Genomic DNA, 14,941 nt, shown 5'->3' with positions numbered 1-14,941 from the left:
CCCCCTATTTAGATTTGATTTGCATCTTTCTGAAGCAGGGCCCAAAATATTCGGCAACTGCAAAAGAAAGCACATTTTGGCAAGCTGCTACATTATGATAGCAATTTTTGAACTTATAGCCTGACTTTCCAAATGATGTCCAAGCTGGCTTACAACAATAAGATAATTTAGATGCAGTGTTCAATGTCCTAAGAACATAAGAAGTGCCATCTCCGGAACAGACCCTAGGTCCATCAAGTCCGGCGATCCGCACACGCGGAGGCCCCGCCAGGTGAACCCTGGCATAGTATTAGTCCCCCATACTCTAAGCTTCTCATAAGAGATGCACATCTAACTTACCTTTAAACCCTCCCTCCAAGTCACTCCCTGAAGCAGCAGGAGATAGTGATTTGTCAAGAGGTCACAAGAAGTGAAGTTCTCTGCCCATTCTTCGAACTAGCAGACCATTCTTTCTCCTACGAGATTATAGAGGTCCTGGCTAAGAGTCTGACCTAACTAATACCAAAGCAGACTGCCATACCTAGGAATTGCAGATTGGCTGGCAGACATTTTTAGCAGATGCCTCGCTCAAGTACAAAATGTTATCATGTTGTAATTAAAGTTATGGTGTCTTACATTGACTTCAGACTCTCTTCTGATGATCAAGAGAATCAAGGGCCCAGTAAAAAGGGGAGTGGAAGGGCGCAACATCTAATAGGTTATGAAAACCTACAAAACTGTTCACTGCTCCTGAATAGCTCCCTCCACTCATCTTTGTGAACTCAGTTCAGCTAGGAAGCGTCTCTTATGTATGCTGTTCTCCTCCATTGCTAATTTACACGCTGCTAATCCAGCCTTGCCAAGCTGTTGCCTGGAACAGACTTCTTCTGGCCATTTTCAAATATAGACTGAAGACACCACTCATTCATTCATTCAATTTTCTATACTATTCTCCTCAGGGAGCTCAGAACGGTTTACATGGATTTATTCAGGTACTCAAACATTTTCCCTTGTCTGTCCTGGTGGACTCACAATCTATCTAATGTACCTACCTGGGCAAGGGGGAGATTAAGTGACTTACTCAGGGTCATGAGGGACCCACAGCCTCAGGGTGCTGAGGCTGTAGCTTTAACCATTGCACCACTCTCGAAATCAAAATATAGTAAAAGTGAGCCAAGTATATATAGGACAATGAAGCCATTGTGACATCACTGATGAGGTTGGCTCTTAGGCATTGGTGGAATGAGGCCTTATGATGTCACAATACCAGTTCTGGTTATCAGAGGCTAAAACTTGTCACCCTGTGTTCTCCCAGGGGAGCTCAGAATGGTTTACATGAATTTATTCAGGCACTTAAGCATTTTTCCCTGTCTGTCCTGGCAGACTCACAATCTAATGTACCAGAGGCAATGGGGGGATTAAATGACTTGCCCAGGGTCACAAGGAACCCACAACCTCAGCTCTAGAAATCAAAATGTAGTAGAAGTGAGCCAAGTATAGGACAGTGAAGGCATTGTGACATCACTGATGAGGTTGTCTCTTAGCCATTATGATGTCACAATACCCGCCCTGGTTATCAGAGGCTGAAACTTGTCACGCTATATTCTCCCAGGGGAGGTCAGAACGGTTTACATGAATTTATTCAGGTATTCAAGCATTTTTCCCTGCCTGTCCTGGCGGGCCCACGATCTGCCTACCAAACGCACTGTCACTTTTAATCTTTAGGCACTGCCGTATCAGATATCAAGGTCATGCACTCTTTCATAACTCAAGAGCAACACGACTCCTCTGAGTTCCCTCACATCTCCCTTTCGTTTTCTCTCTCCAATATTTAGATTAGGTCTTCCCTATTGATAATGGCGTTCTTTTCTTGTTTTAACTGATTTTCTTGTGGTTTGGAAGCCGCATTGATCTGTTGTACATTTCGGGATGCCAGATTTTAATAAAACATCTGTGTGTTTCATGATTAGGGGCTCCTTTCACGAAGGAAGGTGCGCTGTTGTTTTTTAGCGCACGCAGGAAATTACCGCACACTACGCTTCTAGAGCTAACGCCAGCTCAATGCTGGCATTAAAGTCTAGCGCACGGGGCAACGTAGCGCTTGCTGTTCCGCGCGTTAAATCCCTAGCGCACCTTCGTAAAAGGAGCGCTAGATGGTAAGTGCTGTGGAGCAGGACTGCGTCTTTCATGAGTGTAGGCCTGGCAGTTCTTGTGTTTTTATTCTGCAAACCCATCATTAAAACCGTGTTTGCATTATTCCTGGTCTGAGGTTACTGCTGTTTTTTATATCGAAATTGGTCATTTTGGGTGGATTGGAGTGTGAACAAAACACTGAGAGGTTTGGAAACAGAAGAAACCATTTAAATGGAACCGTTAAGCATGAGATTAGTTTCTTTCTCATGGTGGGTGCCATGGTCTGAGATCACGCATTGTTTCAGAGCTGGAACACATTTCACCTCTGACTCGAGTGAGTTCACGGCATGAAATTGCTCAGCTGGGAGTGGAATGAACTGGAGGTCCAGAAGCACTTTATCTTTATTTTATTTTATTTTTTTTTAATCTTTATTCATTTTCAAATCAAAACAACAAGTGCACAAAAATACATCATACAAGTAATTCCAATATAGCACTATACTATCTAACACATAAAATCTAATAGTGTAATAACCCCCACCCATCCACCCACCCTTCATCACATTTTCTACTAAAATAGAGTATACACATGTTATATAACATATTATAACATATCTTATAAAATTACTCCCCAACTCCACCCTCCCGCTTGAGTGTGCTAAACACAGCTAAGAAAGAAAAGAAAAGAACTGATGACTATTCATCGCAATACTTTACCAATGGCCCCCATATCTTTACAAAGTTATTATATGTCCCTTTTTGTATCGCTATTACTCTTTCCAGAAGCACTTTAAATGAGCCATTTCTCTCTGCCCTTGGCTGGCCTTCTGCAAGTAAGGTGACTGCTTGCTAATTTAGAGAACCATTAGTAGGGGAGTGTGTAACGCAGTGGTTAAAGGCTACAGCTTTAGCACCCTGAGGTTGTGGGTTCAAACCCACGCTGCTCCTTGTGACCCTGGACAAATCCCCCCATTGCCCCAGGTACATTAGATAGATTGTGAACCCACAGAGACAGATAAGGAAAAGTGCTTGAGTACCTGAATAAACTCATTTAAACTGTTCTGAAATCCCCCTGGGAGAACAGTATAGAAACTTGAATAAATACTTAGTGTGAAACATTTCAGACTCTGATAAGCAGAATTGGTATTGTGACATCATAATGCCTCATTCTACCAATGACTAAAAGCCAACCTCATCAGTGATGTCACAATGGCTTCATTGTCATATATATACTTGGCTCACTTTTACTACATTTTGATTTCTAAAGTGGTGCAGTGGTTAAAGCTACAGCCTCAGCACCCTGAGGTTGTGGGTTCAATCCCACACTGCTCCTTGTAACCCTGGGCAAGCCGCTTAATTCCTCCATTGCCCCAGATAGATTGTGAGTCCAACGGGACAGGGAGGGAGGCATGAATTTGGGCCGAAGAACGGAGGGAAGGATGATGAAGGGCACATTGGGACACGGAAGGGTGGAGGAAGGGCCTATTTGGACAGGAAAGAAGAGGGGGCACAGGAAGGGAAATGCAGGACCCCCAGTTCGTAAGTACAAGTCGGACTTAAGTCAGACGTTCTTAACCCAGGGACTGCCATTGAGCTGTGGGTAGAGCTCTGGTACAAGAGTGGTAGAAGCCTTAGGTAAACCTACAGCGTTAATCTCCTGTCCCCAATTAGCTTTCAGACCCCTAGCCCGCAGCCTCCCCACCTAAGGTTTTGATCATTTAACTCAACAATCAAGATCATCAAACAAGCATCCTGTAGATTTACTGGTTAAAGGACATGTTCACGGTTCTTTGAATCTGTGACTGTCGTAACCCGTTGCTTTGCTTTGACGGCAGCTGCTCTTTGCTGCCTCCAATCAGACACTGCCCTAGGTGTCCACCTAATTTTGCGTAATGGTTGGGCCAGCCTGGTTGTGGAACAGTCGATCCCTGCTTTTCCTGCAGAGAAGCACACAGGCATAAAGGGCAGGATTCTCTAAAGTCCCGAAATCTATCCGATTTGTGTCCTATCCGTTTCCGAGTCATTGTAGCTGATCGATTCAGTAAAGCTTGTCCATGCAAATGATCCAATCGTAAACATGCCGCTATTAGCGCTGAAACATCGATCGACGCGCTTGTGCACTGTATCCTTGTTGGTTTTGAAGCACATAATGCATGCGCTAGTTCTTTAGGACGCGACGATCTAGCTGGAAGGAAGGGGGGAGGGATAGCTGGCCCTTAAAAGTTATATTTGATTTTGGATTTTTTTTTGTTATTTGACATTGATATTTGAAATGTACGATGCGCAAGGAGAGCACGGGGTTAATCCGCGATTTTCTCGCCATGCGCATTACAAATCCGAGATTCACTCTCGCACTCGCTATGCGCATACCCCAAAAAATTAAAAAATATTTCTAACACTTATGTACATGAAAGTTTACATATATTTAAAAGTTTAGATATATTTTGGATTTTTGGAGGGGTGGATATATATTTTTAATGGGGTTCTTAACATGCACGTGTCAGTTGCTAGGCAGAAATAGTCGACAGTCGTAACTTTTTCGACAGGAAAGGCCAGTCGGTTTGGACGAAATGGTTTCATGAATCGACGCGTTAAGAAATTTACATGCCTTTTTACTCATTTGCATGCGCAGATCGGATCGGGTGCGGATGTGGTCTGGAGGAAGGTTAGCGAATCGAACCAGAGTTGGAAAGTGAGCGCAAACCAATCGGTACACGATCGGTTTGCTTATTTTCAGAAGCTAAAGAAGACAAAGTTAACAGTGTTTCTATCGCAAAGTCTAAGTGAGAAATGTATTTAAGTTGCAAGTGCGAAGCCACCTACACACACCTTTGTCTCTGATCACCGCAGCTACAGGAAGCTAGGCAGGATGACAGCTTGATGCATTTTGACATTACTGGGATTTTTAAAAAAAATCAAAAGGAAATGAAACAATATCTGTGAAACATTAAACTTTCTGCTTTCTTGATTGCTTAAATCTGTCCTGGGGGACCCCCAGCCACTTGAGTTTTCAAGATATCCCTAAGGAATATGCGTGAGGCAGATTTGCATATAATAGAGGTGACAGGTTAAATTTTTATAGATTTTTTTTTTTTTAATTTCTGGTTTTGACCTGGCTGTTCCCTCCTGCTCTTTTGTACTTGGATCGAGTGTCACGATCCTTCAGTTGAGGATTTTTTCCTTTTTAATTTTCCTTTCGTCCCCCCACCCAGTAAACATAGTTTGAATATTGCTGTGATAGTCCTGGGCTAGGCCCCATGCTCAAAGCTGCTTCTTGCTTTCATTTGTTCAATTTTTTTCTATACCGTTCTCTCAGGGGAGCTCAGAACGGTTTACACGAATAGCATTTTTCCCTGTCTGTCCTGGCAGACTCACAATCTATCTAATGTACCTGAGGCAATGGGGGGATTAAGTGACTTGCCCAGGGTTACAAGGAGTAGTGTGGGTTTGAACCCATAACCTCGGTGTGCTGAGGCTATAGCTTTAACCTCCACACCACTCTAGAAATTAAAATGTAGTAGAAGCAAGCCAAGTATAGGACAGTGAAGCCATTATGACATCACTGATGAGGTTGACTCTTAGGCAATGGTGGAATGAGGCATTATGATGTCACAATATCAGCTCTGGTTATCAGAGGCTGTAACTTTTCACACTATGTTCTCCCAGGGGATCTCAGAATGGTTTATTTATTCAGGTGCTCAAGCATTTTTCTCTGTCTATCCCGGCAGACTCACAATCTAATGTACCTGGGGCAATGGAGGAATTAAGTGACTTGCCCAGGGTCCCAAGGAGCAGCATAGGTTTGAACCCACAACCTCAAGGTGCTGAGGCTGTAGCTTTAACCAGTGCGGCGCACACTCTCCATGGATGCTAAATCTGGCCTTAGCTTACTCTATCCCAGAGGGGTTGTGGACACTGTTTCTGTGATATTCTAATCTCTAACTGACGCTGGAAGTGGAAGAGCTGTCTTGAAGCATAGGGTTGCCAGATTTCCTCTTTAAAAAAAGAGGACACCTGGCCCGGCCCCATTCCACCCCAGCCTTGCCCCATTCAGCCTCTAACTCCGCCACACTCTGCCAACACATGAACCTCCCCGAGCTCAGGGCCGCATCTGGAAGGCCTCTGCCCACGTGCCGATGTTGACGCGATGAACACGTGTGTGATGTCATCGTGTTGACGTTTGCAGAGGCGCAGAGGCCCTCCAGATGGCCCCAAGCTCGGGGGTTTCCAAAAGCCGGACAAACTGCCAGGTTTTGGAAATCCCTCCGGGCACCCGGACAGTCCTCTAAAAAAAAGGACATGTCCGGGTTTTCACTTACGTCTGGTAATCCTCCTGAAGTAGAAACTCCCTGCCTGGTTGTGTACGGTACTGACCCCTTGAGCTTTTGAGTTGGTTGGCCCCAAAGTGGTGATAATTGTGGCTTGGAGCATGAACAAAGCCATTGTAGAGCCAGCAGTCCAGAGCAAGTTATTTTCCCATTTCTGAAAGACAAAATATTCCATTCATTTGATTCCTTTTTTTTTTTTTTTTTATAATTCTTTATTCATTTTTGTATGTTACAACAAGTGTATCAATTAAACTCATATAAAACTTAAAGATACACACTTGATTAACTTACATATTAGCATCAAATTTAACATTTCATTAGGAAATTAGTATTCTATAATGTTAAAATATTATGTAAGAAATCTAAATTTATATCATTCTTATTGAATATAATAATCCCCCATCCCTCCCTCCCAATTCAATAATACATAAAATCATCTTTATTGTGAATTCATTCAAATATTGATATATTATGTAATAATCAAAAATAAAATCCCACCCCTTTTCCCCTCTAATCAAATATCTTATCATGGGAAAAGTTAATCATTCATTACAAAAATCTGTTAACGGTCCCCAGACTTTCTGAAATTTACTCACATAACCTTTTTGCGTTGCAATGGTGAGTTTCATTTTGTACATATGACACAGAATTCCACCAGAAATTGTAATTTAACCTGTCATATTTTTTCCAATTGTATGTTATTTGTTGTATTGCTATTCCAGTTAAAATAAACAAAAGTTTGTTGTTATTTGATGAAATTTGACTTCTTGCTCTCATAGTTGTTCCAAATAAAATAGTATCATATGTCAAGGCTACCGGGTTTTCTAACATCCTATTAATTTGAGGCCAAATTGATTTCCAGAATGATAAACTTTGATTCCTTAATTTTTTATTTCTGGAAGCCACTGTTCTCTGAAGGCCTTTGGAAACAAAATGGTCTCGGATCAAACTTACATTGGTGTTGGGCCGTCTTAGTTTTGAGTACCTGAAATTCAAGACAGAGTGGTAAATCTCATCGTTGTGTGATGAGCTACTGGTTCCATTATAGTAGTTCGGCCTTAGAGGAACTGGTTTATGTCATCGGTAAGCTACTGGTTGTTATCAGATTAAGGATGACTTGGCCCATCCACTCGGGTAAATTGCCTCTCTCTACAGAATCATCGCAGAGCCCACTTAACTCTTTGGCACATTTCCCAAAGCTGACAAAGAAAATCAAAGACTTCCCACAAAAGCACCAGCAGGAAACGCTCTGCATAATCCTGGGGGAACAGGAGAAAAAGCAGCAGCTGCTGCACAATGCACTATATCCTGCCACTAGGCCAGAACCGTGATCTGACCAGGGGCAATATGAACCAGCACTGAAATCCTGAAATTTTGTCCTTGCTATTGGTCTTTCAGTGTCCTATAACTTTATCTTACTGTTTTGTCATTATTTTAGCACAGAGAGGGCAATTTTTAAAGCTTTTCCAACTTGTACTAAAGGCCCCGCTGAATATTGCAAAATACTTTTTTACAGAAAGGGTGGTAGATGCGTGGAACAGACTCCAGGAAGAGGTGGTGGAGACGAAGACTGTGTCTGAATTCAAGAAAGCGTGGGACCTCTTAAAGAGAGAAAGAGTTAATGGTTACTGTGGATGGGCCATTTGGCCTTTATCTGCCATCATGTTTCTGTGTTTCCAAGTATAAGGAAACCAAGCCATTGTGACATCGCCGATGATGTTGGCTCTTAGACATTGGTGAAATGAGGCATTATGACATCACAATACGAGGGGCCGCTGAAAAGTTCCCAGCCCAGCCCAGAAGAGAATGATGTGGAACCATGAAACGTACAAGTTTTTCTACACTGTGTCTGAATTCAAGAAAGCGTTGGATAGGCACGTGAGATCTCTTAGAGAGAGAAAGAGTTAATGGTTACTGGGGATGGGCAGACTGGATGGGCCATTTGGCCTTTATCTGCCATCATGTTTCTAGGTTTCTATTCTCTGTGATTAAAAATAGCTAAACAGTATGTGGTGTAGGTCATTTTACAATATCAGAAAAGGGGTATGTCGGGTGGAAAGAGGTCAAGGAATTTTTTTGCATTATATCCACTGGTCTTCAACCCATCCTCCATAGCGGCTGCAATTTGACACAGTTGGAAGCAATTTTGGGTGGAGTCAGTAAAAATGTACTGAGTCCAACTCTAGCTTCAATATAGGAGGAAATATTTTCTTTTCACTCACAGAATAGTTAAGCTCTGGAATGCGTTGCCAGAGGATATGGTAAGAGCGGTTAACGTAGCTGGTTTTCAAAAAAGGTTTGGACAAGTTCCTGGAGGAAAAGTTCGTAGTCTGTTATTGAGACAGACATGAAGGAAGCCACTGCTTGCCCTGGGATTGGTAGCATGGAATGTTGCTACTAATTGGGTGTTTGGCAGGTACTTGTGACCTGGATTGGCTACCGTGAAGATGGGATTCTGGACTAGATGGACCTTAGTCTAATCGATTAAGGCTATTCTGTGTTCTTAGGATAATTTTCTTCAGTATGGGAATGGTAAAGGTAGGGGACTATTTTTGGGAGGGAGGTGCTATTGTATTAAGGCCGGCTCCACCTATGGACCAGCAGGATGATGCTCAGAACACCTGCACTGTTTTGCACGGTGCAGGAGAATACCACGGGAACAGCGCTGAAAAATAGCTTCTAATGTTCACCACTAATAGCCTGCAAATCAAATGGGCGCTATTAGTGTTGAGCATTGGGAAGTTATCTTTCGGCACCCCTTTGGCTCATGCGCACAAGAGCTGTGTGGTTAACAAAGCTCTTGTGCGCATGCCCAGGGGGAGAGAGCTGGTGTGGCGGAGTAGTTCTCATGATGTCATCTAAACAGGAGCTAGGGCTCCACCCCTGACCTATCAAGCTGTCAGCCCCGAGGCCGGGGGAAGAGGAATGGTCCCCATTAGGGCCCTCTATGGCCTCTGCCTCCCTCTTTAGGGTCATTGCGCTGCCAAGGACCCTGTGACTCAGCTGGACCGCCTCCGCATCTAGCTGCCACAGCTTCTACCTCATGGTGGTCTCGTTGCAGATCAGGGTTCCAGGTAGCAACCTGACCAGAAGGCCAGTCCTCTTGAGCTGCGTATCCCATAGAGGGCCTCATAGTTGGAGGGGGAAGTAAGATTACAAGACGTCTGGGAAAACCTGGGCATTTCCTCTTTTTAGAGCACTGTCCGGGTTCCTGGTCAGACTTTCCAAAACCCGTCAGTTTGTCCAAGTTTTGGAAAGCCCCCAACAAGCTCCAGCCATATCTGGAGGTCCTCTGAGCATGCGCAAATGACGTCAAGCACATCCGCGCATGCTCAAGGCCTTCCAGACATGGCTGGAGCTTGTTGGGGAAGAAGATGAGGCTTTGAGGGGGCGGGGCAGGACTTGAGATGGAACTGGGTGGGGCTGAAGGCGGCAGTGGGGCGTGGCCATGCGTTCGTGTTCGTGAGGCTTCAAATATGGTAACCCTAGGGGTAGGGGTCACGTGTGAAGTAACATGAAGGTGGGGGAGGAGGATGGGGAAGGGCAGAGCAGAGGAGCTGTGTGACAGACTGCTGCCGACTGCCTCTTTGCCATTTTCTCCCTCGGCTCCGGCTTTTTCTGGGCCGTCCCCTTAATTCTCTCCTTCATTTCAGCCCTGCACGGCCTGGACTTGGCTAAGTTGTTCGTTTGACCGCATTTACATGCTTTTTACGCTGATCTGAAGCACCCACGCTGTTCCCTGCGCTCGTGCCCTCTGAACATGTGCGCAGCCCTAGTGCCAGCACTAGTTCGGCGCTAATTGCCTCTAGCGCCAGCATTTGGTTCTAAATATCAGAACCTGCAGGTGAGGCACTGGTGGTAAAGGGCGCCAAAATCCCAGTTTACTATTTCTCCCCTCCCCCCCTGTGAGGGGGGTTAGGGGAGGGAAAGATACTGGACCGTGGTGTCAGGATTTTGGTACCTTTTATTACCAGTATGTGAGGGGCTTGAGGAGAGGAGGGGGTGGGCTCCAGGGCAAACATTGGCTCAGGGCGCCATAGTCGCTTGAGCCAGCCCTGGTTGAATCGTTGAATCATGTTTATGCACTGTATTTACTTGTGAACTTGTGAATCGCAGGTCTCTTGATAGAAGCAAATGAATAAAAGTCTGTTTGTAGCAAACAACTTGCCACACTTAGATCAAGCATGTCAAAATGTGGTAGACGTCTCTTATCTGAATGGCGCTGTGTGCCTATTTTCATCTTGGGTTTTTTTTTAAATGTTGTTTGCAAGGCTTAAAATGTATTCTTACTGTGTAATGTTGTGTATTCACGGGTTTTTATTCCAGATATATCAGGAAGGAGTAAGTAAGAATGCGCATTATTCTCCCATAAATTTCTCTTCCAGTTTACAGATTCCTTTTTTTTTTTCCATTCAATTTTTATTATATAATTCTTACAGAACAGTAAAGAATAGATTACAAACCCCCCCCAAAAAAAAAAAAACCTCAAGAATATTCTCGAGTTAAGCCTTCCTAGTGCTGTTTACACATACTCCTCAAAGCTTAATTACTTTTTTTTTTTTTTTTCTCCTGTTCCCGCATATTCAGAAATTGTTGAAGCGGAACAGGATCCCAAAATATAAACTCCGAGTTCACAGATTCTTTACTGGAATGCTTTGCCCCGTCTAATTGAATCCTGCTTTTATTTGTCCTAGGTACCTTAAAGCTAGCAAACCTGGTACCTCTTCAGCAAGTCTTCCATCAGCCCATAATGACCGCCAGGCGAGGAATGGATCGGCATGAAGGCGCCCTGTTACATGAATAACGCTGCTTTGGTTGCTAGAAAATGTATGTTAATCGAGACAGACATCATCTAAAGGTAACATCTGTCTTCATTCCGGTGGGATGCAGGGATGCTCCCTGTTGTGCTGTTGCGTTCATTTTTTTTTATGCTGTTTGACGGGAATGACAGTATGTCTCTGCGTCGCTATTATAATTTTTCATCCTACAGGTCAAAATTTGATGTACCATGGCCCAATATATTGTAAGTGAGGAAGGCAGTTGGTAATTCTTGCCGATTTGTCTTCATTTTGACAGCAGAGTATTGTCTGGCGTTCAGCCATGCTAAAAAAGTCACCGCTGTCCATCTTCGAGGCAGAAATCTTCGGAGCTAAATATTTGTTCCGGTTGTTTGTTCCTGCTTCTTGCACTTGAGATTTTTGCAGTGGGCTTCCTTTGCTGATCCTTATGTAGTTGACGGCAAAGAATGTATTGGCTTATATAGCGCAAAAAATTATAACCCTTTGGACAATGTAGTAGCCAATAAAGTCTAAAATGAAATCCAGCCTACAATTGGCTAACACACTTACCGTAATCCCTCAGGAAGAATGTCTGAACTAGGAAGAATGCAAAATTAATACAAAAAATTCTTTAAATAATGGATATCAGTATGAGCCCTTGGTGTACAATCAGGAAATTATGGCCTGGGCAGTACCTCATAGGTGACCAGCACCAGACCAAAGTCTAAATGAGAACTGCCCATTTAGTCCTTTTCAAAGTTATCAAACTGGTAAGTCCAATCACACTCCCAATTTTAAATCCTAGTCAGACCTGCACACCGAGGGAGAAAGGGTGGAAAATGCACAATAAATGAATACACTCCCAAGAAACCAACACAGAGTAAAGTATAAAGTGCAAAGTGATCACACACAATTCATGCTAAAATTCTCATGCGCCTTTGCATGATGTGCTTAATGATTAAGAAATTTAATAAAATTTGATAGCTAACTTAATAAAAACACCACTATATAACACTGTTCAGACATTCTTCTCGAGGGATTAAGTGTGTTAGCCAATTGTAGACTGGATTTTATTTTGGCTCATATAGGACATGAACTTTGTCCTTGGAAAATAATTTACCGCATGCCAACTTATGAATTAACCTGTGTGCAATTGATTTGCGAGCATTAAAAAGGTTCTAATGAACGTTTAAAAATGTTAATTGAAATGACTGGCAAGAAAATTAAAAAACAAAAACAAAAAACAAACGTCCAAAATTTGGAAAAAGTTGGAAAACAAACCCAAAAAATGTTTTGCAGTGCACATCTCTGCTGGCTTGTAAACTCATAGAGTTGGTCTCTGCAGGGTTAAATGCCTTCTGTACACAGGGGTTCTTGTGAGATTTGTCTAGAAATAGCTTTTTCTCAATTTCGACACGCTCACACTCATGCACATGACCAAGACAATCTCTTTGTGTTCATAGCAACATTGAAGCACAAACAGGGCAATTCTATAAGTTGGCGACCTGAAGTACGTGTATAAGTGGCCCCTGAATTACGTGCCACTTGCACACATCCCGGGCACCATAAAATTGACAGGCGTCTATATATACGATAGGTGCTATTCTATAAGGTAGCATCTAACCCCCTCTTTTACTAAGCTGCGCTAGCGTTTTTAGCGCGTGCAGAAAAGTAGCGCACGCTAACCCCGCGTTACGCGGCAAAAACTAACGCCAGCGTCTAACGCATGCGGCAATTCTGCGTGAGCTAAACCGCTATCGCAGATTAGTAAGAGGAGCCCTAAGTGCCATAGAGGCATAGTTTTAAAGCACTTAGGGTTCCTTTTACAAAGGTGCGCTAAGCGTTTTAGTGCGTGCTAACGCATGCATGTTAGCCTATGGTGGCGTTAGCGGTTAACGCACCTTTGTAAAAGAGGAGGATTAGACTTACAAAGATCCGCAATAACCTATGGAACGTTGTAAGTCGAAATGCTTTTCAAAAGAGCGTACAGCACTGGAGAGCGTAGACCAGGGGTCTCAAAGTCCCTCCTTGAGGGCCGCAATCCAGTCGGGTTTTCAGGATTTCCCCAATGAATATGCATGAGATCTATGTGCATGCACAGCTTTCAATGCATATTCATTGGGGAAATCCTGAAAACCCGACTGGATTGCGGCCCTCAAGGAGGGACTTCGAGATCCCTGGCGTAGACCGAGGTGCCAATTTATAGAACTCTCTTTCTTGTACCATCCTACTCTATTCCTGGACAAGTGGGTTGTGTGAACCTGTCCTCGCCAGACAGGCTTTATAGGGAGGCATAAATATTGAGAGTCTTCAGCTCTTCCCTTCTCATCTCAGCACTGCCTCCCAGAGAATCAGTTTCTAACTTATAAGCCAGATGGAGGGAGCATGCCTTTTATTCATTTGATTCATTCTAGATCCCGTCCTTCCCAACGAGCTCAGAACAGGTTACAGATTGACATACATAATGCTCAGGATACGATTTACAGTTATTTTCTGCTCGTGTTTATTTTTCTATAACATCAGTATTTTTTGTGTGCTTTTTCATGGTGTTTGCCACAGTGCTTCAGTGTTCCCTGCGTGGGATGTCTTGGGCTGCGAGAGATTTTTTTTTTTTTGGGGGGGGTGTCGACTGCCTGACAGTAGGCCCCCTGGACAGCCTGCTCCTGCGTTCCAGGGCTCAGGGATCCGTCCCTTGAGAGCTCCATCACCCCTGGTTCATCCGCTAGTGGGTGGGCGCAGGCTGCGTGGCTCCGTGATGTTGCAACCGGGATCGGAGCCGACTGCGTCCCTCCACATACTCGCTTTGGCACTGATCCAATGGTGGTCTCTGGCCATTAGTTTCAGCCCAGGCGGGGGGCAGTCGGAAGAGTCAGAGTCCAGTGTACACACTTGTTGAGGCAGAGGATCTCCCTGTGGACTGTTCCAGCTACCTTTTCGGCAGTCTTTCAGCACCTTGTGGCACACAGTAAGTACTGAACTGACAGGCTATCAGAGATTTTGGGGGGGATCTCCCAAAGTGGATTTTGGGCAGCTTGGGAGTGAGCCCTAGTTCCCCCCCCCTAAAATCCTGAAATTGCAGTGTTTTGGGGGTTCTTCTGTTTTTCCCAGGTTGTTTTGTTTTGAAACTTGTACGGGTCCATCGTGGATTTTTTTCCTGATTTGAATTTAAGATTATTTTTTTTAACCTTCCAAGCATCTTTTTTTTTTTTTTTGAAAGATAAGTACTCAAATGGACTCCCCATGGCAGGATTCTTCAGATTCATGCCCCAGTTGCGATGGATGGCTGTCCAGTGAGCAGCTGTGTTCCATGTGCGCTGGGGCACAAGCCGGAGCAAAATTTCATCGGTCGACGTTCCCTCGATCTCAGCTGGCGGTCCTACAGCCCAGCACGCCCAAGGGCACTTGAAAAAGTCAAAAGTGGCCCCTGAGGACAGCACATCTTCGGCCCCCCCCGCAAAGCACAGCCATGATTTGGAGTCCAAAGCCCACAAGTCTTCTAAGAAGGATCCGCAGGGGATGACTCCTGTCCCAGAGGATGGTTTTTCACCTAATTTTATTAATATGCTATATCGGGCCTTTTTAGCTAAGAAAATTGCACCTTCTGCATCTCTCCTGGTGCTTGCGTCAGTACTGAGGGTCCTTCCCCCATTGGAGGGGGGGTCCCAAGCTCAATCCTCACATCATGTCTTCCCCGGCTGCACTGGAGGTCGACCTGGATTCTCT

General features: G+C 44.1%; 1 protein-coding gene across 2 annotated transcripts in view; it reads left to right on the top strand.

Moving 5' to 3' along the window:
- BACH2 (BTB domain and CNC homolog 2) overlaps nt 1-14,941 on the top strand; it is a 491,078-nt gene that overhangs the window by 216,375 nt on the left and 259,762 nt on the right. For both annotated transcript variants that reach the window (XM_033939441.1, XM_033939442.1), the window contains exon 2: nt 11,135-11,298. In XM_033939441.1, the coding sequence (XP_033795332.1) occupies nt 11,266-11,298 (33 nt within the window). In that variant the 5' untranslated portion in view covers nt 11,135-11,265. The remainder of the gene's footprint in view (nt 1-11,134; nt 11,299-14,941) is intronic.

This window comes from Geotrypetes seraphini, chromosome 3 (genome assembly GCF_902459505.1).
Source record: "Geotrypetes seraphini chromosome 3, aGeoSer1.1, whole genome shotgun sequence".
Lineage (NCBI taxonomy): Eukaryota > Metazoa > Chordata > Amphibia > Gymnophiona > Dermophiidae > Geotrypetes > Geotrypetes seraphini.
Note: the sequence above shows the minus strand (reverse complement) of the source record. Positions and strands in the feature narration are given on the sequence as shown.